At 39.3% G+C, this 27,889-nt stretch overlaps 1 protein-coding gene across 4 annotated transcripts; it reads left to right on the top strand.

The window, feature by feature from the left end:
* The first annotated feature begins 416 nt into the window (after positions 1–416).
* On the top strand, positions 417–27,842 carry GPD1L (glycerol-3-phosphate dehydrogenase 1 like). Of its 4 annotated transcripts, XM_030009533.2 has the most exons (9): positions 518–623; positions 5,515–5,615; positions 6,093–6,270; positions 7,662–7,802; positions 11,708–11,846; positions 13,016–13,128; positions 20,816–21,049; positions 21,483–21,589; positions 24,863–27,842. In XM_030009533.2, exons 2-9 carry the CDS (start codon positions 5,545–5,547, stop codon positions 24,957–24,959), a joined length of 1,080 nt encoding a protein of 359 aa, XP_029865393.1. In that variant the 5' UTR covers positions 518–623; positions 5,515–5,544; the 3' UTR covers positions 24,960–27,842. The 4 variants fall into 4 exon arrangements, with proteins under 4 accessions (XP_029865396.1, XP_029865394.1, XP_029865393.1 ...); XM_030009536.2 differs by lacking the exons at positions 518–623; positions 5,515–5,615 and adding an exon at positions 417–471; XM_030009534.1 differs by lacking the exon at positions 5,515–5,615 and having other exon boundaries at positions 483–623.
* The last annotated feature ends 47 nt before the right edge of the window (positions 27,843–27,889 follow it).

The following is a 27,889-nucleotide window of genomic DNA, read 5'->3' as shown; positions in this document are numbered from 1 at the left end:
ATGGGGGAAGGACAACAACATGATATTGGCTAAAGGCTGAGGGGAAAGGAGTATTTGAAAACACTCATATTTCTCTCGTTAAGATCCCCCCAGGCCTGGCCTGCTTTACTACTTGATACGTTGGTTCCTCCACATCTGGGCGCTTCACAGACTTACTCCGAAGCTATTCAGCGCTGCTCCGACCCTAGAAGAGAGCAAAAGAGTTTTGTTGTGACATATATGACTGAAATGTGTGGTATTAGTCGAGTAGAAAACAGTGACAGTAAGGACATGGCTCAGTGCCAGCAGCACTGCCACTTTTGGTCGAGGGCTCCCGCCATGGAGGGCGAGGCTGACGGCAACGCGCCGTTGCCGTCAGCCTCGCCCTCCATGGCGGGAGCCCTCGACCCCTGCACAGAGCCGGCAAGGGTGAGAGAATGAGCGACGCGGTGCGGAACTACACTTCCCGGCAAGCCGCAGGGGCGGAGGGAGGTGAGAGCGATCCCCTGACGGCAGAGGCGGGGGAGCGTGAGGCTGTCTCCTCCGGGAGCCCGTCGCCGCGGCCATTGGCAGGGCGCGGGTGGCGCTGCCATGGCGCTTTCCGCGGCGCCCCTCAGGGTCTGCATCGTGGGCTCGGGGAACTGGTGAGTGGGGCGGCAGCCCCTGAGAGGGCTGACACCTCAGCGGCGGCCGCGGCCTGACCTTCCCTGAGGCTGTGCCTGCCCGGGCCTTGCTGTCGCTTCCCGCGCAGCGCTGTCCTTCCCCCGGCCCGCAGCCGGAGGGTTTCGCGCCGTGGCCGCGCTCCCCTCGGGGTGGCGGCGGTGGTGAGGGCAGCCGTACTCCGGAGGCGACGGCCCCGGTGCCGGTGGTGAACCACGGTGTCGCCGGCAGCTGCTAGCAGGGCTCGGTCTGTGGGGGACTTTGGAGCGCGCTTGTGCCGTACGGGTGGGCTTCTCCAGCCCTCGGTCTCCCTCGGAGGCAGACGTACTGCCCTGAAGTAAACGGAGGGAGAAGCGGCAGTCGAGCACCCTGTTTTGGCGTGCTTGTAGGCACCCATCTGTTCTGTGAAGAAGTTATTTCGGGATTATTTTTAACCTGGTGTTTGTTGTGTGGTGTGTCCGGTGTCAGGTGGCATAGACGTTAAAGATACTGAACATTCTATCTTTTTTTTCAGCAGGTCATTGCTAACTAAGCGCTGCCTGTAGGGCTTCTGTAACAAGTCCACTTCTCTCCAAAAGTGTTGTTCGGGGTTTCCTGTGTTAGCTGTTTTCCAAGGTAGTTCAAAGAAGAGTTGCAAGATGCTAGGTTATTTGAAATACCTTCTCTTTTTCAAATTGATTATGCTGAGGCATACTGAAGGCTTGAGACAAGGTTTTATTGCTGCATCTATCACTAGCTTATAATTAGACTTAAATAAACTTACTGTTGTGTCCACTGAAAGCAATAGATTTGCTAAAAATTTCTCTAAAAGGAGCATCATGTTAATAATCCTTTGGCTTGCTTGTTCAATTTCTCTGCCATTCCTGATCACTGTTTTTACCCTGGGTCCCTATTTACCATGAATAAGTTTAGTACAATGTGTTATATAAATGTATCTTCACAGTTTGTCAGTTTAATTACTAATGCTAAGCATACATTCTTTCTGATAACATTCTGTTTTTTAAGACTAAATCTAAATTCAGAGGACTTTGGTGTAGAGCGAGGTACCGCAGTTTATTAAACAAAACTTAATAGCCTTTTGTCAAGGTGATCGTATACTTGTTGCTCACACCCTGCCCCCTCTGTGCAATTGGCTTTTGGTGCTGTTTTGCATAGTTAAAAATATCAGCAGCTGCCAAGTTGTGTTTTTCTTTGTGATGGCTTGTTCAGGGAATGCCTGACATTTCAGTGCAGCATCTCTTGCTTTCCTTGCACTAGCTTGTAAGATGAACTGGGAGATTCTGTGCCTTACAATATGTTGGAAATTATGTAGTTAGACATATCAATCTTTTAGGAGTATTGTTGCCATTCTTCCATGCTTGAAATCTAGCAAAAAGTTTTGCAGGAAGTTTGACTGCATTTATACTTGATTCACTGTGAAACACAGTTGCGGAAGCAAAAGGATACGTAGATATTACCTACTAGCAATAACCACATGCATATATATTTTGTTTTCACCTCATTGGATCAGTTTAATAACAAGAAAAGCTCCTGCCTAACAAGCTGGATATTTGGGTGGCAAAATGCCCATATCTGTGATGCTGAGAGAAACAGATAATGCTATTATCGGACATCGGCTTTTTTCTTTCTTTTGGGGATAAATGTATTCAAATAACTGGTAGGTTATTTCATATTTAGTAGCAGTGTGGCAAATTTTTTTGTAGCAGGAAAGCAGAAACCAAAGCAATAAAAAATTTTAAATTGCAAATTATTTGATGTGCAACAGCTCTCCCATCCCCAACCCCACCCCCCGCCGCCCTGAGTGTTTCTGAAAACAATAATTCTTGGAGAGGTAGATGATTTCTTCCTCAGAGTCCAAGGGATGACAGACACCAAATCCTGACCACAAAGAGCACTGTGGTTCTAATACATGCAACCATTGAACTAAATAGGACTTAATTTGAATTGTGTACCTATGTGCATTTAAGTGCCTTTTTGAACTGGGGCCTGTAGTCCTAAAGTGGAAGCATTTAATGCTCAAAAGCAGGTAAATAGAAAGAAATTGAAGCATTTATATACATCTTGTCATTGATATTTTGGGGTTATATATTTTTGAAGCCTGGATTACTGGCGTGTGTGACTGGTGTTGCCTAAATTGTAAGCATGTAAGTAGTTGAACTGAGTGGGGTTTAGCATCTTTAGCAGTTTGGAGACTGTGGGGTTTTGGGGTTCTGTGCAAGGTGATTCTGTCCCACAAGTGCCAGTAACTGTATGGACATCTTTGCCTTCTCACAGCCCTTTCACCTATATCTGGGGTGAAAAAAACACTAAAGGAGCTTGGCACAACAGTGACTGTTTAGAAGGGTTGAGCCAATCACCTTGGATGATAAACTACTTCCAGTCAGACTTGTTTGGTCGGTTTGCTAGGGGGAAGGTCACCTTAACAATGAAGTTGACTTGGCAGTGGTCACTCAACACCTGATGGAAGATCATGGGACAGGACAGATGGCTAGCAAGGCACCGAAGAGCAGGAGCTGTGCTTTTTGCTGGCCTTGCCCATTTAGGGTTGCTCAGCTGCTGGATAAGTGCTTGTATTAGGATCTTTTAAGATAGGGGATAAAATAAGCTTTCTTGAATGTGGAGAGCGTATACCTTGGGAATATGCCTTGGAGCCTCAGGATTCAAGGACTGTGCCCAGATTCAGTGAAAGCACTGCAAATGCTGTCTTGGACATGTACTATAGCCTGGTCTTCTGATAACACTTGCAGGACAGGTGAACAAGGTGTGCATGGCCGGAATTTATCCCTGTCTGTTTTGCTAGAACCAGTTGTTAATTAATCTGATTGCCCAACTTGAACAGAAACTGTAGAATTCAGTAAGAGATGGGAAGTTACCAGAACAGAGGGGTTCATATGGCTATGAACTTGCTGTAGAAAAATGGGAGGTAAAACTTGTGGCTTAACTGAGGTGATTTTACAGGGACAAGTGGTAGAGCTAGAGTTAATGATATTGTTTGCACTTGCATGTTGTGACCTCCACTGATGCTGGTGTCAGGGCAAGTTTAGGAGTTTCTGGGTTTTGTGCTTTACTTTTAAAGTGATGAGGGGAAGGCAGACCAACTGTGATACACTGTGACAGTAAAGGGCAGGAGACAAAGTGGGTGGTCTTGCTCAGTGAGCATCAGATAGTTTTTCAGAGGTGTTAAATAAGTGTATGTGATTGTACTTGGGTGTACCTTTGATATTCCTTGCAAGGAAGAGAACTGCTGTTTAGCGTGCAACTACCTTGTATTACTTGAATAGCATTAACCATCCCTCAGCGCATGTCAGGGTTAAGGTTTATGAGGGGATCTTTCACTATGTTTTTTCTTGTGTAACTGAGCTGCTGCAGGCACCAAGTCTTGCAACCTTCCTCACACTAGAACTGTTATGGCTAGGAATAAATTGGCAAGAATTCCCATTCCTTTGCCTTGTGATGTGTCAGGAGTATACAAGATGAGCCAGACATTCCAGTACATTATTTCAGGGTACACACTGAGGAGTATTAGGGCACAGAAGAGAATATAGGCTTGCTTGTTGGATTAACAGGTGTGGGGAGCTAATATTTCACTTTGCATAGAGCAGTCCTAGACTCGGTGTCAGTTGTTTGACCTTGCTTAATTCAGTCCTGCAACAGTTGTTGCGACATGACCAGAAATGAGGAACCAGAGAAGCCAGTCAGGAGAATCTTCCTAAATTCAGGAACTAAGACTAGGCAAATCTTCACTTCTTTCATACAACATTCAAAGGCTGAGAAAAAGACAGCTAAGGCATTTAAGTGTTAAATAGTAATGGAATTAATGTCTCACTCAAGTAGTACACACTGCCAAACTTTATGCTGGCAAACTGTTTGAAAATCCCAGTCGGACAGTTGCTGAATCAGTTATTTCTGTCTTTATCAACCCTAAGCACACAGAATGTGTAGTGAAGTTCAAAACTGAAGACAGTGATTTGCCAGGATCCAGACTTTGTATATAAATCTGCAGTAGTAAATGTGCTTTTGTTCAAGGAACTCAAAGCACTTTCTGAGGAACACATACCTGTGTTGTGTTGAATGTGATTCATACTGTTTCTATGGATCTGAAATCTGGGGGTTGAGCTGGTGAATTGTCTACCATTGTAGCAGAAAACACTCTGTGTGCATGCAGATCTAGAATATGAACTTTATAAGAGATGCCTGACAACTGTGGCTTCTGTATCACCTCCTGAACCCAGGGGAATTTGTAGTGTGTGAAGTGCTGTTAGAGAAACAAATTCCAGTCTTTTAAGACATACAGTTTTATGGTTTAACTGAAGAAGGTTTACTTAGGATACTATATTTTTTTCTGCTACTACGTAGAAAGTGACCTTAGGCCTGTGATAGCACACATCTTTAATATAGCACAATGAGTTGTGCCATATTAAAAGCTCTTGGAGCAGAATGAATCTACCTGGTTTAGTTGCCAGCTGTGAGTTTATTACAAGCAATGTCCATAATAAATTTAGGGAAGTATGTGAGTATAACTAGATTTGAAAAGTTCAAGTGTTCTTACCTGCTAATAAAGTGTGCAGTTTCCACACATGCACACATGTAAGCCTCGGAGCAGTGACTCTGTGTATTTTTATCACATCATTCTAAATTTCTTTTTTGTCTGTTTTCTAAGTTATCAGTAATTATGAAGCTGCCTTCTTGTCCCAGGAAAGGAAGTTAGGTTAACAGCTTTTATAAAATTGCATCTTTTTCTTCCATATAGCATTCAGGCTAGGAATGGAAGGGAAAGTTACATTTGTTCCTCTTCTTGTATGTAGCTTCAGTAATTCTGATTAATTTCATTGTTGCTTAGAGATTTGAGTAGTAAAATTCATCACCATCCTACAGGTTTCACTGTGTGCTGTTCTTGGGGAGAAAATGAGGCTAAATAATGGAATTGTCTGCCTGCAAATTCAGAGGATGCTGTTGCAACAGTTAAATTCTGTGAGGTTGGCAGCATAACCGTAAAGCAAGATAAACTTACGCAAGATATAAATGCTTCTTGGCTTTAAATGCATATCCGTATTGTACAGCAATTGACGGGTCAGTCATCTTAGCAAAGAAAGCTTCCTGTTTCTTAAAGGTGAAAATGATCCATTTTTTTAAATTGTGTATGTCACTTTTACCACTGCTTTGAAGATATAATCCATTTGATTTGTGGAAATATGGTAACCTAAACTCTCACTGGATAGGTAATAAGCAGTCATGTTTTCAGTAAATGCTTCAGTCCAACCTACTCTAGGTGTATTTGAGAGAAAGCAGCAGGTGTGAATGACTGGTGTCTTTTTCCACTCCTTTTAGTAGATCAAAAATGCTACTTAGTAACTGGTCCAATAACCTGTGAATTACTGTTTATTTTAAAGACAATCTCTTTGTTTTAGAGCAAAATCATAATTTTTTTAGAATATTTGTTTTCTTTCCTGCAGGGGTTCTGCGGTTGCCAAAATAATAGGCAATAATGTAAAAAAATTGCAGAAGTTTGCTTCCACAGTGAAGATGTGGGTCTTCGAGGAGAATGTTAATGGGAGAAAACTGACAGATATCATAAATAATGAACATGAAAATGTAAAATATCTCCCCGGCTACAAGCTGCCAGATAATGTGGTAAGGCTCAGAAGCTAAATTCTAGTTATGGAGCAGAGGGAATATTGCTCATGCTGTGAATGGAGGGTAGAAATTTGTTTTGTTAACACCTTTAGGGTTTATAATATTTCAGACTGCATGCTATTTTACTGATCAGTAAATCAGATCAGATCTGATCAGAGATCAGAGATTTGAACAAGTAAAATTATGCAGTTATGCAGGTAGGTAAATCCAATGCACCGTACCCTTTTTTTTTTCCCCCAGTCTCATTATTGTCTGTATGTTACTTCAGCTTCTGTATAAGGAAGCAAATGTGAAAATGAGGGCTAGATTAACAGCTCTGACCATACCCATTAAAAAAAAAAATTTCGCCTCAACTTTGGAAGGGAGCTGGCTGGTCGGTGAGAATTGAAGGGATTTCAAGTACTCTGAAACTCTTAGAAAGTATTACAGGATGAGAACTAGAGTATTTCTCAAGCAAACTGCAAGCCCTTGGCAGTTTATCTGGTTCTTAGTTGTGTTTCAACTATGTGCAGTCAGATCAGCATATTAGATGTGGCATTGCCAGGGCAAAACACTGGGACTCCACATCTATTCTGTGTTGGTGTAACATGATGGTGGGTGGGCAGGTAGTGACTCTGGCCCCAAAAACGTTATAGGAAGAGGCTGCAGAAGCTGACAGTTCAGTCGAGTTTTTGGCCAGGAAAAACATGAATCGCCATGCATTGCAGTTTTCTCTTTAACAATGACACTGAAATCCCATTTCCCTAGCCTTCAGCAAGTGTGGCGTTTCTGCTGTCCACTACCTGCTCATTCAAGTCAAATGCTTTGTACAAGTCCAGGTAGATGGCGTCTGTTGCTCTTCCTTTATCCACCAATGCTGTAACCCTGTTGTAGGCCACCATATTTGTCAGGCACGATTTGCCCTTAGGGAAGCCATGTTGGCTGTCACCAGTCACCTTGTTATTTTCCATGTGCCTTTGCATAGTCTCCAGGAGGATCCGCTCCTTGATAATATTATTATCATATTACATATTATATATAATAATATTATTAAATTATAATAATTTATAAAAAATGATATTATTTTGTCAAAGAGAAGGCAGCTTCTTATTTTATGTTTTCTTACTCAAAGTACTTGTTTGAATGTTATGGAACATTTTGAATTTTTGTGGCACTAACCATGCTGGTGGCTGTGAAGATGCCCCTTTCAAGACATAAACCAACTTGTTTGAAAGCTTAAATTCTTCTGCCTTTCTGGGAAGTCTGTTACTGCTTATTTTCCATGATGAAGCACAGTAGTCTGTAGCATTCAGTGTAAGACCAAAATGTGCTTTTACTTATCAGATAACATTTGTGTGTAGTGTTAATTTTAAGAAGTTATGTGGCCCTTCTCTCCCATAACTACACAGGTTGCTGTCCCAAACCTTAATGAAGCTGTACAGGATGCAGACTTGCTGGTTTTTGTCATTCCTCATCAGTTCATTCATAAAGTCTGCGATGAAATCACAGGACGAGTACCCAAGAAAGCGCTTGGTATAACTCTCATAAAGGTATAATAAATACTATGCATTAATAATAACCAGGAATGTGTCATGGAATCTTCTAAAACAAGATGGCTTGATATTTGGTATGAAAAGTCTCTTTGCATTATTCACTAGATTGTTCCATTAAACCTTTCTAGATGTAAGACTGGAATTTGTCTTGGTCATTAGTGGATTGTTATGAAGTGTTTTATTTTAGGCTAGGGCTTGCAGGAAGAGAAAAATGAGGCTTTTCATAAGACTTTTAAAAAGAAAGAGGGAGTGAATATGTTTTGCACCACCAAGCTTTCCAATCTTTTATTTGTTGTTTCCAAACACATCATTAGATGAAGAACAGAGCACAAGCATAATGCTTTGATTGTTAACGCACATCCCACACACCGAGTTGATCATTTTAAGAACTGCTGAGAGAATTTCACGTGACTGAGAGGATAGTGCTCGTGTTCATGTCAAGTATTACGTTGCAAGAAGAGAGTCTGTTCAGCACGGCCCAAAAAGACAGTTTGAGCATAGGAAATAGGAGAGGCCAGAGGTGCAGGAAGTGTTTCACTGGTGTGTTTGTAGTTTTGGTGGCAGGAGAATTTTTAAATGTGAATGAGCTTCTTCCCGCCGTCCCCCGCCCCGTGTGTTTAGCTGCAAAGAATAAGCTATTGCCAGAAGGTTTGGAAGATTCTGGTTTGTTGTTGCTTTGTACTTAGTTGAAAGCAGGCCATTTTCTCAGCACACATCCCCTTGTTCACTGTCATTTCTGGAAAATGATACATTTATGGATCTGTGCTCAAAAAGAACAAAAGCCCCCTATCACTACTTACTGCGAGCTTGTCTCTTTAGTTTGGCTAACTAAGCCCATCAAATCTGTATTGTTTTGTCAGTGCTGACCTGATGTATTGCTGAGATGTATGAAAAAGTAATGCTTCCAAGTGTACTTGCTGTATTTTGTAGAAAAACTTTTCATATTGTAGAAGGATAAAATAAGGCAGTGTTAAAAGAGCTGAATGCATAGCATCAAAACCACACAACTATCCTAGATGCCGGTAAGTTTATTGCTTTGAAGTTGTCCATTTATGCTTCTTTCTTCTGTAAGCTCAAGATAAATTTTATTCTCCTTTAATTTGCTAAATGTGATTTATGTTCTCATGTCCTTAGTGATAGGAATAACTCCAGTGAAATCGGTGGAGTAAATGAGGATTTATGTCAGCATATCTGAAGTCAGAGTCTGGGCCTACATTCCTGTGGGATTACTGCTCTGGGTATTGATTACCAGTGCTTTAATGGAGTGTTGATTAATGTCCATGTTTAAAAAAAAAAAGGGGGGGGGGGGGGAATACTTAGCTTTAAAAAAAAAAAATCCAAACCCTGAACAAACAAAAAAAACCCCAAGAAAGCAAAAAGCCCATACTTAGTGTAGTGTAAGTAAAATAGTGACACTTGCCATGAAAAGCAGAGTTGATTACTAGGCAGCTTCCCACTGTCACATTGTGACACTGCTTTCAGTAAGTGGTCTTTCGAAAGAAATAGTGTGAGGCCTCTTAATTTTTTTGCAGGAGAATGCAAAGTGTATGTTAGCTTTTATGAAAAGGTGTAACTGTGCATCATTAAAATTATCATTTAAGAAGAAAGAGCAGAGATTTAACACAACAATGAAACTAAGTAGTAGAGGCAGGAATGCATTCTTTCCTCTACTTCTGCAGCTTCTTTATGCATGCTGTTTTCATCAAAGTCATATTTTTAGTGGTCTCATTATGCTCAACACTAATGCTATTAAAGTGGCTTGTGTTAACTTTGGCAGTTAAAAGTGCAGTTCTGCTCTGCAAAATATCATTAGTGGGACGTCTTGTTTCTGTTCTTTCTAAATTGCTTGGCAAGTTAGCAGTGTGTCATCTTTTAGTCTTTTTTTTTTTCTTTTTTTTGCCAGTCTAATCTTCAAGCAGAGCCTATGTCTGATAATAAAACTGAGTCTTTGGGAAATTAAGACATTTTTCTGCTGATTAATCTGCATTCCCATTGAAACATTTGCAGCTGTGTTGCTTTACCTAAGTTCTGATCACTGGTGTCTATGAAAACCTAACAACTCATTGTGTAGGTGTGGGGGAGGAACTGTATACAACTTACGATGCGGTACAGCAGCAAGCACAGGAAGCAGAGTAGGTGGAGGTCATTCAAAATAGTCTTCAGGCAGCCTCAACATCAATCTCATTTTCATCTACCTATATATGGGCCCCAGGGACCGCTCTGGCAGGCATGTTAGGATGTAAGCAGTAAGACCACCAAATTGGACTTGCATTGCCTGGGGATCATTGGTACCCAGTGGAAATTCCCATATGTTGGAGCCTTGGTTTTGGAGGGAGGGAGATGTGTTTTTTCTCCTGTCATCTATCATTCAGTATTGGATTTAACTCTACAAGAAACAGCTGCAGTTCTCCTTGACTTTGTCAGAAGTTGCATCTGTTTCATAGTGGAGCTGAATTCGGCACCTACACCTCTCTGATCTTTCACTGGGATGAGTAATTGTTGTGTTCACGTTTTTGGAGTTGTTCGCAATCTGTGCATGCTTTTCTGTTTATTAATTGCCTACTTAGGAGGAGGGGTCTTACAGTCATTTTGTGGGGACATTATTAACACTGTGAGGGAAAAATATAACATGTACATGTGTGCTTGCTTTCGGATTCTTTCTGTATGGTTCATTAAAGATGAGAAAGCAGAGCTGTGCATTAAGTGATACAGATTGAAAAAATAATGCAGAAATGCAGCACTAGTTTAATTGGCTGGTTTTATACAGGCATTTCTGCATGTCTCTTGATTGCACCATGTTATTTAAGGAATAGCACCTCTGATGTGTGGAAATGCAAATTACTGCCTGCCTGAAGTGTCACTACTGGCAACGTACAAGTGTGTGTGTGTGTATATGTGTATCTGGAAGTAGTAGAGGATCACACTGCCCTTTTGCCTTTAAGTCATAATTCAAAATTACCAATCCCCGAAAGTACCAAATCCCCAACATTAAAAAATAGTACTGTATAAAAGGTGGTATACTCTGGGAAAGAAAGACCATTTCAGTAGCTTGTCTGCCATGTCCCTGTTCTAAAAACTCAAAAGGAGTCTGCATTTAGCAGGCTAGAAGAAAAAGGTTTTGTGAGAAGAAAGTGCTCTCACTTGGAGTTCTTGGTTCAGGCAATTCCAGGTACCAGACTCTCTTCTCCATTGCAGCATTAATCTCTGGGGTGATCTTTTCTAAAGTCCTATTTCTGCCCCTACTTTCACACTTTGTAAAGAGAGCATTATAAATACAGATTAAAAATATCCTTAGAAGTTAAATTATTCTCAGTTGTTCAGCTTTCTACATATCTGTGAACAGCTGTTCCATTTGTAGCAGTATTCAAAATGATTAAACTGGGTTTCTACTAGTAAACTGTTGTTGTTATTATACACAAGGGGATCTGTCTCTGGTATATCAGTTCAGATACCTCTTCACAAAACAAGTTATTGGGACGCCATTTTGTGAGTTTTGGTGCAATTTCAAATCCAAGTGCAGGCCTGATTCACAACTGATGGATTGGTGATGCTTCACTGGTTTTAGTAAGGATACACTGATAATAAGCAGCTGAGATTCTGAACTAACAAAGATGAATATCCAGCACTTCTTAGAATCAGGTCTTTGAGCATGGAATAAAAACTGTTACCATCACCTAGAGTTTAGTCCTAATTCTTTAGGTGCTACCTTCTATGAAAAGACGAGTGCTTGGAGAGGTCACAACAGCAGCAGAAGTTTCACCAGTAGCAAGTCTGTCATCTCTAGTCTCTATCTGAATAGGCCTTCTTGCACTTCTCACCCGTGAACAAGACTAATTGTGATGTGCTTCTCTACTGTATCTAATGAATGACTTTTTAGTAATTCCATTTAATGTTGGCTGCAGGGAATAGATGAAGGCCCAGAGGGACTCAAACTGATCTCTGACATTATTCGAGAGAAGATGGGAATAGACATCAGTGTGCTGATGGGAGCTAACATTGCCAATGAGGTGGCAGCAGAGAAATTCTGTGAAACCACAATAGGTACTGTTCCAAGTAATAAGAATGTTTAAAACATGCTCCTGTCCTCACAGTTGCATGCCAAATAGCTCAAATTTTATCATTTTTTATCAGAAACTGTTGGGTTCTTTTTCTTCTAATGTTGAATTTCCTAGAACGTTTATACTTCCAAAAGTACTAGGACAATACCAGGAATAGGGGGAGAGGGAGGAGTGGGATTTTACCTAGTCTCACTAGGGTTGTGACCTTAGCAGGTGAAATACTAAGGATGCTTTCTGTCACCCTCCACATAACAAACTGCTTTATTTTATTACTGTGCTTAAGATTTTTCTTGGGTCTGCATGACTTTATATGGATAAATGATTATATATTCTATACTCCAGCTCAGGTGTTATGGTCACAGACAGTACCTTTATGCATGTTTGGGTTGTGGGGTTTTTTAAGGTATCAATATCTTATTTTAATTTCTCAAAATAATTAATTCCCCCAAAAGCCAGACATGGTTTTAGTTCTGTGTTGATGTCTGCACACCTTTGCAGCACAAAAATGTGCCTAGTCTTGGATTTCACAGTGTCTAGATAGGCATGTGTGTGTGTATACACATACAGGTAGTCATACGTAATAGCACAGAGTTCATGTTATTTTTTCAGTGTTAATTTTTACAGTTTTGTGCATTTTTAGCTTTGTAAACTCTCATTAACAGCTTTTGCATTGAACTTATTTTTGAATGGCTGAATTGCCTCTTAGTGCTTAGAAACATCTGTCAGTGGCAGCATGCTCAATTAATAAAACTTCCTTGACATGCATTTATCAGTGGGTATTTTTCTGGAATGCAGGCCTTAAAATAATTGGTAGAATTGCACCTGCTATATTTTTAATTCACCTTTGTTTTATTATTAACTGTTCTTTTTAAAGAGAATAATCAAAAAAAGAGTGTAGAGAATTAATGGAATCGTTATTTAGAATCTGTTGCTGAGCAGACAATGAATTATGAAGAAGTCCAGAGTAACTCAGTGCAGAGCTTTTTAAGTGCAATGAAGACATGTCCGTAGTCACTTAAAACAGGAGTCTGTTTAGGATGAAGATAGAACAACCATATCTCTGCTTTTAAGTATTTTCGCTTGCACAGAAAAGGCTAAATAACACCCAAATAAATTATTAATTTTTTAGCCTTCCTTTCTGTCTCTCAACAGGCAGCAAAATCTTGGAAAATGGCCTTCTTTTCAAAGAACTCCTGCAGACTCCAAACTTCCGAATAACTGTAGTAGACGATGCAGATACGGTTGAGCTTTGTGGTGCTCTGAAGGTAAGATTAACAGGCTGCAGTTGGTACACAGATGGAACAGTGATCCTTGTAGAAGAAAGAGGGTATTTTCATTTAAAGAATTAAGTTTATTGTGCTTTATGTAGTATATAAAACTGCTACATAACATTTCTGGAAGAACCAGATGGGAACTTAGGGAGCAGCATGTTCTGAGAGTTGGCTTTTAGACTCTTGTCTCACCATCTCGCACGTTCTCTTTCTACACCTTTCATGTAGCTTACACACAGTCATGAAACAAGTGCTGATTTCATCTAACTGGTCAGCATATTTCTAAATCCATCTTAGATTCCTTTTTCTTTTTGCAGCAGTGTGTTCACAAAAAGAAAGGGAGAAAGAAGTTGGCATTAATCCTTTGTGTCTGTTGGCAAAAGTATTCCCTTCTTCATTAACTTATACAATGTGAGCATTCTTATGTTTTGTATTTTGTGGACATATGCTGCATAAGGTTCATGTGGATAACCACATACAGAAATGACCTGAATAGGAAAAAAGTTATTTTGGACAGTTACTCCTCTGGAAGTTTTTTTGGTAACAAAATTGATGTTGACAGGAAGCAAAGGCTAGCTTAAACATACTCTTAATGCTATTTTTTTCAGGTTAATTTACAGGCCATTTGTGAAAGGAAGGCATTAGTTGCTTGGCACCCTGGCCAATAGTACTGTAGTTATCTGATGTCTATCATGGAAGATAGGTGATCTGATGGGTGTAGTGGTTTAGTAGGTAATTTGGCTTGCTTTTTTATTTTTTATGTTTTGGATAATTATTTTGTATTGCTTTGTTTTCTCTGTTGAAAATATTTGTAAACTACACCATTCACTTGCAAAGCTACCACACCAATGAATGATGCCTTTAAGCTAAGGAGTTCTGATTCCTGCTCAGCAGGAAGTAGATTGATAGCTATAATAACATAATTTTTGGCACACTGGTTTTCTTGATAATTTTGTCTTGAGAGCTGTCATACTGGAAGTCCTGAGAAGGTGGAGGCCATGGGTCTGTGCATTGGGCTAATGGGATATGCTTTGGTGTAACATGCTTTGGAGTTACTGTATTTATAGCAGTTTCTCAAGATTGTGGAGCTCATAATTTGGCTCCACAGCCATTGCTTTAAAATGCTGTGGTGATGTGGGAGGTTAGCAGGAGAAAAATCCCTGTGTATAGACCCATGAAATTAGTCAAAAAGTTTTACAGATTTATTTTTCTTTGAACTCTGCTCAGCCTGAAGTTTTCTAGCTAGCTTAAATTCTTGCTTGATAGAGGAGTTCTGTCCCAGGTAATTTTTATTCCAGATAAATCTCGTGAAAGGGCGCTAGAGATGAGTGTACCCATCAAACTGAGCAGCTAGTCAGCAGACACTCAAACTCCACTGTAAAGGTCCAAGTCAGGCAAGATACCAGTATCTCTTTGGAAGTGCAGAAGAATTTAAATAAATTGTTGTTCTTGACCTGGAAAGATACTGAGGTGAAACTTCCGTATTTTCTTTGTAGCCCTGTTTTGTTTTTCCCTCCTGCTTCATTATTCATCATATATCCTGCAGACTGAACTCTATAGTTGCATTTCTAAAAAGCTGTATATATTGTGTGCTCTGGTTATTTGGTTTTGATTGCAGTATATTTTGTTAACTGAGTTGAGACTTCCAAAGAAATGCATGCTATGAGCTCTAAACAAAAAGCAAATTAAGGATAGATTAACTTGTTTAAAAATACTATGGATTTCTTGCCTGATTAAAAGGCATGAACTGGTATAAAGTGGCATAGATCAGTCATACTAATATAGATGATTTTTTTAAACATATAACTCTTCCTTAATCTCAATGAAAATTTAATTAAAATCATATTTTTAGAAGTAATTTTTAATTTAAAACTCTTTCTAGTTTAATCCTAAATTTGTACTGACAGCATGTAAATAATTTCCTGAGCTGTTTTTAACTCAAACATTGCAAAGTTTTATTAATGCATTGGGAACATGTATGCCTCTGAAAGAAAATGAAGAAGCTAAAATTAAACAGATGGGTATGTTTTTATTGCCTGTGCAAAGCAAAATGCAAAGCTCAGATGTGAATAGTGAAATGTAAACCTGAGCTTTTTTTCTTAGAAGTTGTACATTCTTATTATTAGGAGAATTGTTTGCTGAGGGTAACAACAAGCACTTTGCTTTTTTATGATTAATCTGATACTCTTTGTAATAAAAATATGAAAAATAAGCATCTTTTCATGTGATTGTTTTTAGGGAAAAATCTGAAGTGTAGCTTCTGTCAGCTGACAGTTACTTTATTGATCTTGGAAAGTTACTTCATGAAAAAATAGTAAAAATTAGCATTATTTAACCTTCTGGAAGGAGGAAATTCCTATTTCAGAAGATGACAGTGTCGTGTTGTGTGGAGAGACAGGTATAAAAAGAGAGGTTCTACTGTCTTTCTATAGCAGTGCCAATTCAAAATGTCAGCAGCGTCACTGCAAAGTATGGCTTAGAGGACAGAAGTAAGCAGGCACACATGCTAGTCCAGACTGTCTTTTTGGATTTGGAAATAGTAAAAGCAACTCCTGTATTGGCATTTAAAGGATGAGAAATAGTACACTATGAGAAGTAGTATATTCTCCCGGTTTCTGCATTTTTCTATAAATACCAGCTTGGGAAAAGGAGACTTTTCTGGTATTTCTGGCATAATAGACTAGATCTTGTTAAAAGTCTGTACTTAACCTTGCACTTTATTTCTGCAAGCCTTTGTAAGGAGGGAGGATTTTCAATGTGGATGCTTGCCTAAAGGTTGGGAAAAAATACAGAAGGGTAACAGAGAGTGCTCTAAGCACAGCTTTCCCTTACAATAATGATAATTTTAGGTTTGAAATCTGTTTTTTGATACATATTTGCATTCAGACTGTAATAATAGGTATTGAAGCTGGGTGATCATGAAAGAACATGTGCTTGATTGCTATTTATGTACATATACATATATATATGCATATATATATTAAATATCCACTTCATTTACTCTATTTATTTTTTGTGACAATGGGTTGATGGAGATGTACTGAAGTATAGAAATCAGCACAGTGAAACTGCAGTCTTGTGTCAGCTTGAAGAGTGGCTGAATAGGCAATGGCAGTCTGTTTACAAAATCTGATGATACTGAGGAAGATCAGCTGTCTACAGTAACTTGTTGGCTGTAGGAGCAAAAAGTGCTTGGCTTGTTCTTCTCAATCAGGATTTTTTTCTTTTGAGGACTGAAGCACATTTCACATTTATTTGTTGACCTTTTCTAAGGATAGAGGTCAGAAATAAACAAACTTCAAATTTAGATAGTTCAGTTTCAAGGTGTCCAGTTGGCTTTACAGGCAGCCTAACCCAAGGCCACCTACAAGTTCCAGCTGCCATTTGCCAGACGATGAAGGGGCCTTCCTAGGAAGCGCTTAAAGGTTATGACACCACGGTCAGAGTAGTACATGCAGCTATGAATACATATGGATGTGCTCCTAGTTGCTGATGGATGTGATACTGCAGAGTAGCACAGACCCAAGGTTATCGCCTCTGAGGTGTCCTTAGAGTCCTTAGTGCCTGTGCCAGTGTGTGGTCTTACAATCAAGCAGCACAGATGTGAGGGAGGGCTGAGCTGGTGTATGAACCTAGCAGCATACTTGAGAGGCAATATAGATAGACATTGGTAGCTGCGTTCTGGCGTGTAAACTGTACTGGAATGACTTACCCAGTGCAGCGGGGGTGGGGGAGGGGGGGTGAGTGTGAGGGAAGGAGAAGTGAGAATCTAATCTCTGGATATGGCAAAATGGCCATGCTCCAGCTGCCTGATGTATATGTTCAGGGATCTGGAGAGTTAAAAACCTTCAAGTGGCAGCAGCCAAGGATCAAGACAGATGTGACAGTTACTGTAGGAAGGAGAAGGAGCAGCAGCTGTGGTTGCCTTTCAGGTTGCTTCAGGCCCATCTCTAAATCTTATGGCTCCAGCTTAGCCTTAAGCAAAGAAGTAAGAAGTATAACGATGATTTATTGTTTACCAGGTTATGTAACCCAGCATTATTACTTACAAAGGTGGTCTTGCAAAGTGTGTTTATGGCAGTCACTGTTGGATAGTCAGTCTAGGTACTGTAGAAGTTGATTGTGGTAATTACTCTTTCCCGAGATTAAGTGGAAATGAAATCCATTATTTACATTCAAGTTTGCCAGGAGCAAGCAAGCAGTTTATGCTTAACCTCTCTGACAGTCCTGCTGATACTGTCTTTGATTTGTTGAGTCTTCATTTGACCTCTCTCAGCCGTGATGTGAAGCAAGGAGCTTCTCCAAGTTCATGTGTAAGCAGGAGGGAAAGCAGGCTGTGCTGAGCTGTGACAGTACCTCAAGGAAGTCTGGACATCCCAGGTGAATTAACATTTCTGCTTAGTTCTCTAATGATCCGTTTAATTATGGAGAGGTAATGGTTGCCTCAGAAATGGCCTCTGAAGCTGTCCTTATGAGCACTCCACAAACTTACTGTAAACAGAGTAGGACTGTAAATTGGATATTTCTGAGCACTGACTGTGTAAGAAAACAATCTGTCAGCAAAGTCTGCAGACTTGTTAGCCTTGGTTTCTTGGTCATCTATTGACCTTGCATTTGTGACCTCTGGCATGTTTGCAGCAGGTCATGTGCAAGTAAAAGACACTTTTTCTCATTTGTTCTGACACATACTGTGAGCACTGCCTGGCATCAAGATTTCTTTTCTGGAAGCATAGTTTCACTATCCCGGTGATAAAATAACTGAATCCAATTGTTTTTCATGTTCTAGAATAACTAGGACTAGGAGTAACGCTAGCTTCTAGATACCAGACCAGCTAAAGACTCACCTGTTAGTGCAAAGTATTTTAGTAGCTTAAAACTGTATGCAATATAAAAACGCCCTGTGCATCTTGCTTACAGGATGTGTGCTTTAATATAAAAAGCTGTTAATGCCAAGATGGGGGAAATGTGTTTGCTCAAGTGTGCAGTGGTTTTGAGAGCTCTGAATCCCTCAGGCCAAGAGGACCATTGTGTTGCAGTCATTTTGGGGTTGTTGTGACAGTATTTTTGAACATTTGGAACAACAGGTTTGTCTGTAGGCTAAAGTTGTTCTTGCTTACTGGGCTTTCAGACCCCCATGTTATGTATGCAAATACAGTCAGTCTTTGAGCTCATGGAAACATGGGCTCTCTCCTGTTGCACAAATGTATGCCCATTGCATTTGCAGGAACTCTTGTAACTTCAGGTGTAGGCTTTGGCAGTGGCAGTGTTCAGGATCAACCATATCAGATACAGAAAGATGGTTTTGCCAGATAGATATGCGATTCTTGCGCCCCAGTCTGCTTCTCGGAGGATCACTATACTGCTAGTGCTGTTAGGCTCTTGTGTGCTAATTCATGTTTTGCTTATGCATCTTCCTGAAACAAAATCAGCTTAGTGCCTGCACCCAGAGATTTCAAGTACAAAGCTGCCTGTTTTGGTCTTGTTTTGGACTGAAAGATGACTCAGTCTCAAGTTTTGTGAGATTTTTTTGTTGTTTTGTTTTAAAAAGGAGTGGCTCATCTTTCAGTAAAGTGTAACTTTCAGTGTGGTATAATTCAGTTCTCTGCAGTGTATTAGACATGAGAGAGTTGTCATAGATTCTTCACGGACTTAAATGAAACCAGATGGTAGACCTTGTAAATTCATAGTTGTGGCCGGAGGGTTATGCAGACCAGGATATAACAGTCTCCTAGGCGTGGCTGTGTGTTCTAGAGCATAATCAGTTGTCTTGTTTCCTCATTATTTGCAAACTATGTGTAGGAACATACAATGGGGACATTGTACAAACAAGGAGCTTACTGTTTCAGAGTTAGACTCACAACTTCCCTTCTTCCCTACCACATTTCCTCAGAAGTAACTAGTCTTGGTATGACTTGCTTAAAACATTATTTCTGTTGCTCTGAAGAGAAACATTGCAAAAGGTAGAAGTAGACAACAGAATACCATAGGCCAAATCATACTGTAAATTATGATCAGGTAAGCTGCTTTGAAGTGCAAAGTCAAAGCACGCAAAGTTGGAGGGAAGGGGAAGCTTTAGTATTGGAGTGTTCAAGAAGTATATGGAAAAAGCCCGGAGGTTGTTAAAAAACGTTTTAGTTTTCAGCTAAGCGCTAAACACTTGCAGACTTCATGTATGTGTAAATTCCATTTAAATGGATTATCCCATCTGAAAACTTCTTAAACACCTGTTTGACTTCCTCTTGTTTTGCCACCAAATGAATAAATATTGGAGGTTGCTCTGGGAGAGGCATCTGATAAAAACATACCTTGACTGAATCACCACAGCCAAGATTTAAGCCAAAGTGATCTAAAGTACCAGCTTTAAAAGTCTGATCATCTTTTGCTGCTTCAGGTCTGATGTTGAGATATCTGTCTGCAATTTTTAAGGTCACCTTTAGACCTCAGCTAGCTGCTCAAAAAGCAATGAGTCATCCTTTGACCTCATTTGATTCAGAGTCATGTAGCCGTGACTGGCCACATAGCACTGGAGCTGCCTGCAGTTTTTGGTTCTTACAGTCCAAAAAGCAAAACAAAACTGGCAGTTAATCAGCTTATTGCTTTCATTAGCAGCTTCTGACTGTTGCTGTTTCTTAACCAACAGTTAAAGTTGGTTTGGTGGTTTGGTTTTTTTTCCCTGCATTGAGTGCTACACTAGGTGCCATAATGTTGGTTCTCCTGTGGTTTCTGTTGCGGTCACTGCTGCTGTTGTTGCATGCAGAAAAGTATTACTATATCTATTGCTTCCTTGTTTGCTTTATCAGTACATCAGAATGCTAACTTTTTTGGAGTGTTTCGGTTTTTGGTAGGGATTGGGGTTTTTTTGGTAGGGGCAAACTAACCATGGCTAGTCGCTGAGTCCCAGGCCAGAAAATTGCTTTTATACTCACATCACTCAAACATCTCTCAACTAATCTCTATGTTTGTAAACCAAAGAAGGGACTGTATGGCTGATTGTTCATGAAGAAACAGCACACTCTTGTAGAAGGCCGTCACCAGGTCTAAGGAAAAAAAAACCCCGCAACATTTTTTGCTTAGGAAAGGTCTTCCTGTGTAATGAACCTTCTGGGAATCCTTGATTAACGATTACTGTTATAGGAACTCTGCATACTTGAAAGGGCTGAATACTACTAGCTTGGCTGAATTTGGTCCCTTAGCATATCAGCATTGAAGTCAATAAATGTTTCTTACATTCAGTATTTAATCATAAAGAAAATAAATGGATAAAGGGGCTGTGGGATGTCAGTCTAACTTTACCCCTATCTCAGGGCAGGAACAGCTCAATCTAGATAAAACCTTGTTTGGGTGTAGTGTAACCTGTTTGTTCTTAAAGATAGTCAATAATAATAGCTCCACAGCCTCTGGGGCAACTTGTTCCAGAGCTTTAACTATGTTTTTATCATTGGAAATACTTAGTAATGTAAGGCTTGTCATCTTTTTTTTTTTTTTTTTTTAAAGGTTATCCCATAGACCTCAAAATCCCAAAACAAAAAAAACCCAAAAAAACCCAAACCAACAACCTAGTCTTACACTAGTAAAGTGTTTGCAGTTCTTAAGGGCATCTGCACTCTGTCTTTTGGTATCTCCTAGGATTCTGTAAGCAATAATTGACTCATTTCCCATTTGTTTTTTCTCTTCTCATTAGAATATAGTAGCAGTAGGAGCTGGGTTCTGTGATGGCCTTTGCTGCGGTGACAATACCAAAGCTGCTGTTATTCGCCTTGGCCTAATGGAGATGATTGCGTTTGCCAGAATTTTTTGCAAAGGACAGGTGTCTACTGCCACTTTCCTGGAAAGCTGTGGAGTTGCTGATCTCATCACAACGTGTTACGGTGGCCGGAATCGACGTGTAGCAGAAGCGTTCGTTAAAACTGGAAAGGTACCTTATTCCCTGCGTGAAATCCATTGTTGCAAGTACTAGCACTCCGGGTTTGTTGGAGTAATAGTACAGTTATCTAAGACATGCTAGCTGTACTGAGTGAGTACCCTTCTCTTTCCTCTCATTTTTGAGAGTGTTACAAGGCTACAATGAGTGTAAAGGTGTTAAGAAGGAAGGCTGATTAAAAAAAACAAACTGGAGAGATAAGATGTTGGGAGATGCAGATTTAAGAAGTAGAATATTTACAAGCAAGAATATAGGAGAATATTATATATGCTCGCTCAAGGTTGCTTTTGAGAAAGGAAAAACCCTCAGTAACATCTTTTTTTTTTTTTTTTTTCCATCCAGATGGTGTTGTCAGGCTTATGAAACCTTTATCATAGCTCTCCTTTTCTTCCCTTTTTTTTTTTTTTTTTTCCCCTCTGTTGTTTAGTCTATTGAAGAATTGGAGCAAGAGATGTTGAATGGCCAGAAACTGCAAGGGCCACAGACTTCTGCAGAAGTGTATCGCATCCTCAAGCAGAAAGGAATGCTGGAAAAGTAAGAACAGATGAAGCACGTTCCGCATACCCCTTTTTTATCTCCATAATTCTTTCTGCATATTTGGTCTTGATATCTTCATGAAGGTAATAGACAAAAAGAAAATCACTGTAATGAGAATAGCTTAATCCCCAGTTAAAATCACAGAGAGAAGTGAATAGAACCTCAAAATGCTATTGCTGTAGATAGAGCTAGTAGTGCGACGTTAAATTTGTGAATGCTCTTCTGTTTGCAGAATATATTATTGCCTTCTGCTATCACAGAAAAGCATGTGAAAAGAATAAAGTATGTGAAAATAGAAGCTGAGCTTCCTATAGAGACTTGTGAAGAGGTTCTACAGCTCATTTCGTGGTAGTAACTTCATTACTTATCTTCAAGGAGAGGAGCTTTGTTATTAAGGATCTGTATAGGTGATCATCTGAATAGAGTCGCTGCTTCTATCCACATGGATTCTAGCTTAGATACTGCAGCTCTGTTTCCTAATGTGAATTCCAGTTTGGTCGAGGATAAAACCTGCCATTTGTTTGTGTCGGTCAGGGGTTTTTTGTGGTATGAAATTAAGCAGGTTGTCCTGGCTTGTTCATTTGTATTCAAGTCAGAACATGTATGACTCCTAAAGCCACACACACAATTGTCTCCTTATGAGATTAAGTATATTGCATCTATCTGTTCCTGTTTGTAGAGGGGGCAAAATCAGAAATAAATGACTGCCAGTCAGAAGACCAAGCATTGTTACTTTTTTTTCCAAAGCAGTTTTAAAAGTCTAGTTTTAATGGATCAGCTGCATGAAATTACTTATTTTTTAACATTATCTTTGGATGTAAGGCACCTAAGTCTATCTCTGCAGCGTGCAGTAATTCAGCTAACTGCAGAAAAAAAATTAATTAAAATGTTGGCTTCAGTCTTTGCTGTTTATGATTCCCTAAATGAGACAGGATGCTGTGTTTGGGGTTTTTGTTGGTTGGTTGCTTGCTTGCTTTTTTCCCTGTTCTATGTTACAACAAACAGAGCATATTATAGAAGACTTGGTTGTGTTTTTAATGAAAAATGTGAAAACAGAGAGTTGCTAATTTGTTTGGTATACCAACATACATGTGTCAGTTCTTCATAAAAAGTCTCATTCAACAAGACTTTTGAAAGCAACTTTCAAAGTGTTTTTCAAAAACTCTCCTGCTACTGCTTTAAAACACAAAACACAGTAAAACAGCCATGGTTTCAAAGTGAAGAGGTAAGACTCTAGTAAGAGTAAAATTTCATACTCTTACCCTACAAAAAGAGTCCCAAGGCTACACAGAAATATGCAAAAGTCAAAGTTCAGTAGAAAAGCCTTGGTGCCAGGGTTGATGCCTATTGATATTTACAGTGCAATTAGTTTTTTCATTTCAACAGTTGTAGAACTAGCCCTATTAATGTGCTCAGACATAAGATGCATTTGGAGTTTGCTGGCCCTGAGCCTGCAGTCAGCTTTGATTCTGCTTTCCCCATGTGAAGCATGGCAGACCTGTGCACAGCAGAGTAATGTTCTCTGTGATAAACAGCGAGACTTATGTATAAAGATGTGGTTGGTAGTAGTGGTACTTCTTCACTGAGAAGTAACTGCCGGTACTGTATCTAAAGCTGTGTGAAACTTGCTTTTGCTTCAGAAGGTTCACATGTTTTGTGGCTGCCTCTGGTAAAATCTCACATAGGCATAACAAATTTTATTTTAGTGCGTACATTTAGATTTTTATGGTAAAAGCAAATTCAGCCCACCCAGCCCAATATATTCTACAAAGTGAGTGATAATTGAGGCTTGTTAATAGATGCAAAAGTCTTTGTGTAAATTTTTTTTCTGCATATTTCCTAGTAAGGAATTTTGCAACCTAAACAGTGTAGCACTGGATTTGAAAGAGCAGCTGTTTTGCTATTACTGCTATTTTTTTCTTGTTGTCCACAGAAATAAATCAAAAGAAATGGACATGCGTTACATAGCAGGACATTAAAATGTTTCAGATGATAAAAATGAAATTCTACATTTTGAATTGAGCACTTCTAATAAAAGCCATAGAAACGATGGTCTGAATTCACAAGCATGTCCGTTCCCCCACTTTTTTTCCCCAGTAACACAATGTATTCCATTCAGCCAGGAGCAAATCCTGTATCTGCCCCTGAGAATGCAGTAGTCACCATGCTGTAATGGTACTCCTGAATGGCTCATGGCTTCTCTTGTGACCTCTGGTTCACTTTGAGGAGTCTAGTTCAGAGCTACGTGGCGACACCAGAATAACTTCAGTATAACGCATTATAGCAGAGTGTATGGGCAAGCACATACAGTGCTTAGTACTGGTTGGGGGTTCTGCTCAATGCTGCATTTGTGCGTTACAGATACAACTTTAGAGTGACTGATGGGACCACTTTCCTGAGCAGAAAGTCCTAGTCCAGATGTATTCTGAATCACTCAGAAATTAACTATTTCACCATCTCCAATGCTCCTTATTTTTTATTTTAGTCAAAATAACGTAGTGTGTTTGGTCAAAATTTATCAATATAAAAGGCCACACTGAAATGGCATATTTATTTTAGTGAACAGACAATTAATCCCTAAAATTCACCAGGCTCTGTATGAAAATGGGACTTGTCTGGCTGTCACTGTCCAGGATGGACAGAAAGCAAATATGAATTTGCATAAAGCGTCTTGGCTGTAACAAGACTGCAGATTATCAGAGAAGCCTGAATAATTTGGGGGTTGTTGGAAACGTGGCCAATTTAAAAAAGAAAAAAAGAAGAGATAGAATTTAGTGTTTCAAAATCCACATTTGATTTTGGTCTCTTATTAAAAACTTGACCTTCAATTTCTTCTTGAGTCTCTTTGTGTCATGTTCTGCAATTGTATTATCAAATTATTGCTCAGAGATAATGTATAACTGATGTGCCAGTCATCCCTTTTAATCATAGATGAGTACTGCTATAAGAATGTCAAGGAAAGATGCAAGTATTTTTAATTTTTTAATTTTTTAGATAACTTAATGGTTGTGCCATACATAATGAATGTTGCAGGCTCCATTATAGCTAGCTAGGCTTCTGAGAGTGACTCATTTTAGAGATGTGTGTAGGTTCTGTATTTATCCAGTGCTTTTCAACCCAGCTTTTGCACTTGACAAATATTAAAAGAAATTGATTTTTCAGTCTCTCTCTTTTCTCTCCCTCTCCTCACCCCACTTTATTTCTTTCATTTAAGAAAATGTTACAGAATAAACTTATGCTGCGTTTGCTTTCCCCATCTTGTTTCCTCAGGTTTCCACTATTCACTGCTGTGTATCAAATCTGCTATGAAGGGAAGCCTGTCAGAGAGATGATATCCTGCCTTCAAAGTCATCCAGAGCACATATAAAATCAATCAGGCCATCGTACTAATCCAGCTTTCTGCCTTTCAAATTTATATCTGAGTTCAAGTGGATGTATCATTAAGCTTCATTCAAAGCTGCTCACTAGGCAACAGTAACAAGATGAATGTCTCTGAATGGGTATTGTTTTTTGTTATACAGCCTAGTTTGACATAGCATGTAGTGTTGGCTTGGTGACTGTTGTTTTACTGGCTAAAATACAGCTGGTTTAAGACACGCAATGCAAAAGTTGTCCTACATATCTAGTGTATATACACAAGTGTACTTTGTGTGTGTTCCTACACCATTAAACACAATGTGTTGTTGTCTCTTATTAAGGCCTAGTCCAAAATCCACCAGACACTGTGGGAAGAATCCCAGTGGTTTTGATGGAGACTGAATCAAGCCTGTAACCTTGAAATATTAGGAGTCTTTCTATTAGAAGTTGGTTTTATTCCGTATACACAATGAAATTTTAACATTTTGCATGCTTAAGATTATATTAATTTAAGCAATATTAATGCAAAACGAGTGGTAGCAGTTATTCAGGGGGCTACAGGGATATTTTAATGAACTCTGGTGAAGAATATTTTGATTTTTGAAAGTCTTTAAAACTGTCAGACTATTTTGAAACCAATTTCTAAGTGAATTTAAAGTTTTTAATTACACTGTTTTAAAGGGAATATGCTAGATGGGGATCATTACATCCCCTTCTGTTTTTTAATCCTTGCATTTTTGTATTTCTCTGTTTCTCCCTTACTGTTCCCAGGTGCTAGGCTCTTCCAAAATCCCATTCCCCAAAACAAGTGGGAGATGTTGACCTGGGGATTCTGAACCCTGGAGCCTAGGGTTCATTTTAGTGTTGTACCTGTTGTCATTCTTCACTGGTATTGTTTGGTGGGTGGGGAAGGATATTCTTGGGTATCCACTGCTCAAAATTGTCATGCTGTGTTTCTAGCTTAACCATCAGCTACAAAGTGTTGCACTCCATGCAAGACTCCAAGGAATGTTTGGGGAATTCCCTGGTAGATCATGCTTGTGTTGTCAAAAGTGTTATGTGCCAGTACACTGACCGCATTCATTTCAGTGCCTGCCAGTGACTGACATGTCAACTGGACTGTAGTCCTGAACCAGCCTCTCCAGAGAAATGATGAATTCTGAAGTTATTCTTTTCACTGGACAAAACTTTAATGGGTGCTGGAGCAAGTCCTTTATGACCAAGCTCCCAGAAAGCTTCTCAAAGGCATCTGTCTCTTATATTCCCCAGGTATCTCAACTTGGTTTTTTCAGGCACCTTTCCTTTATCAGGGAGGTTAATTTTATTTATTATTGGAAAATTTGTGATTTCATGGAGTTTGGGGGTGGGGTTGGCTTGGTTGGGTTCTTTGGGACTTCTTTTAAGAAGGTTGATGCAAGAGAAGATAGATAAATCAAATCTGTCTTGCTTTTCTTTTATAGTAAACTGTAATTTTTTTGGTAAAATATATGCTGGGTACATAAAGAGTGGACTTATTCTTGCAGCTGGGAGACAAGGGTTAGCACTGCGATGTACAGAGCTCAACAAGAATGTCCATCCGCTCTGAATATCCACTCCAAACCTCTGAGCAGTATCAGAACTGTTGTTCACTGTTCTCAGTGATGTTTTTAGACCAGAAATCATGAGCACAAACCCATCCTGAAGATTTAAGTTGTCATTCAAAACTTGCTAAAACAAAGGGGATGCCTGGGAATAATTGTTGTATTTAGTTAAGTGTCCTGGATTACTCTGAAATAGGCGAGCATTGGGCCAGCTTTGTGTAGACAGGAAGACGCTTCAGTTCAGAGGTACCATTTCTTGTGCTCCTATAATGCTTTGTATTAATTTTTGGAAGATCTTGTGAATGTCATCAGATATTCATCGATGAGAAAAGTTATTTTGCCTTATTTCTGATTTAGTGCTAAATATAACAGATGGCTAGAAGTTAAGTAACATCAGGTATTTGTGTCAATTGAGGAAATCACTGGTAGAGCTGACTTGGAGTAAGCACTCTGCTTAGACAAAAGGATGTGTTAAGATTGGAAGCACTGTTACACTAACGCACACGTGGAGCGTACACTCCTCATTACTGCATAACTTTCAGTGTGTCTGCTTATGCTTCGTGTTGTTTTTTTTAATACCAAGCTGATTGGCTTTGCCTTTATATGTGTATATATACATATATATATATAAATAAACTTTTTTTTACATGCAGTATGTAGAACAGTAGCATTTTGTAAGATACATAAAGGGCTATATGAGCTAAATGTGGTAAATTAATATATATTTTAAGATGATTTCTTTATTATTCCAATACTACTTCTACCACTGAAACCCCAAAATCTTAATTGTTCTTGTTTTGTACGGAAGCCTATTCTAAGGCAAATCTAGAAAAAAGGTTTTTATGGAATTCTTTCCTCCAGTCTGTAATGATATTCTTGTTCTTTTCAGACAAAAAGTGAAGTTTCAGTAACTAAAATAAATTATTTAAATTTCTATAGATACTTCACCATGTGTATTTGCTTTTCAGCGCTTGAGAACATTCAGCTTGGCACTAGATATTTTTCCCCCACTAATATTTGCTGCTCATTAAAAGACTGTGATATGATACTGGAACTGAATGATTGGAATCCTGTTCTACAAACACTCTGTTTTGCCTAGTACTGGGATAGTCTTACTGAAAACATTAGCCCCTGTGTAAGGGGTCGTAAATGTGTAACTAGTTCTTGATTTATGAACATTAATTACTAAGGAAGGCATTATCTTCTAATGATACATACTCAACTTGCCCTAGACGTGTACTGATTTTGTTTAAAGATTGTGAATGTATACCCATTTGAAGAGTTAGTACAAATAAACATTTTTGTCTTCGGAATCACTTTGGTTTCTGTTGTCTCATTTTACATGGCTTGTCATTAGTAT

This window comes from Aquila chrysaetos, chromosome 3 (assembly GCF_900496995.4).
Source record: "Aquila chrysaetos chrysaetos chromosome 3, bAquChr1.4, whole genome shotgun sequence".
Classification (NCBI taxonomy): Eukaryota; Metazoa; Chordata; class Aves; order Accipitriformes; family Accipitridae; genus Aquila; species Aquila chrysaetos.
Note: the sequence above shows the minus strand (reverse complement) of the source record. Positions and strands in the feature narration are given on the sequence as shown.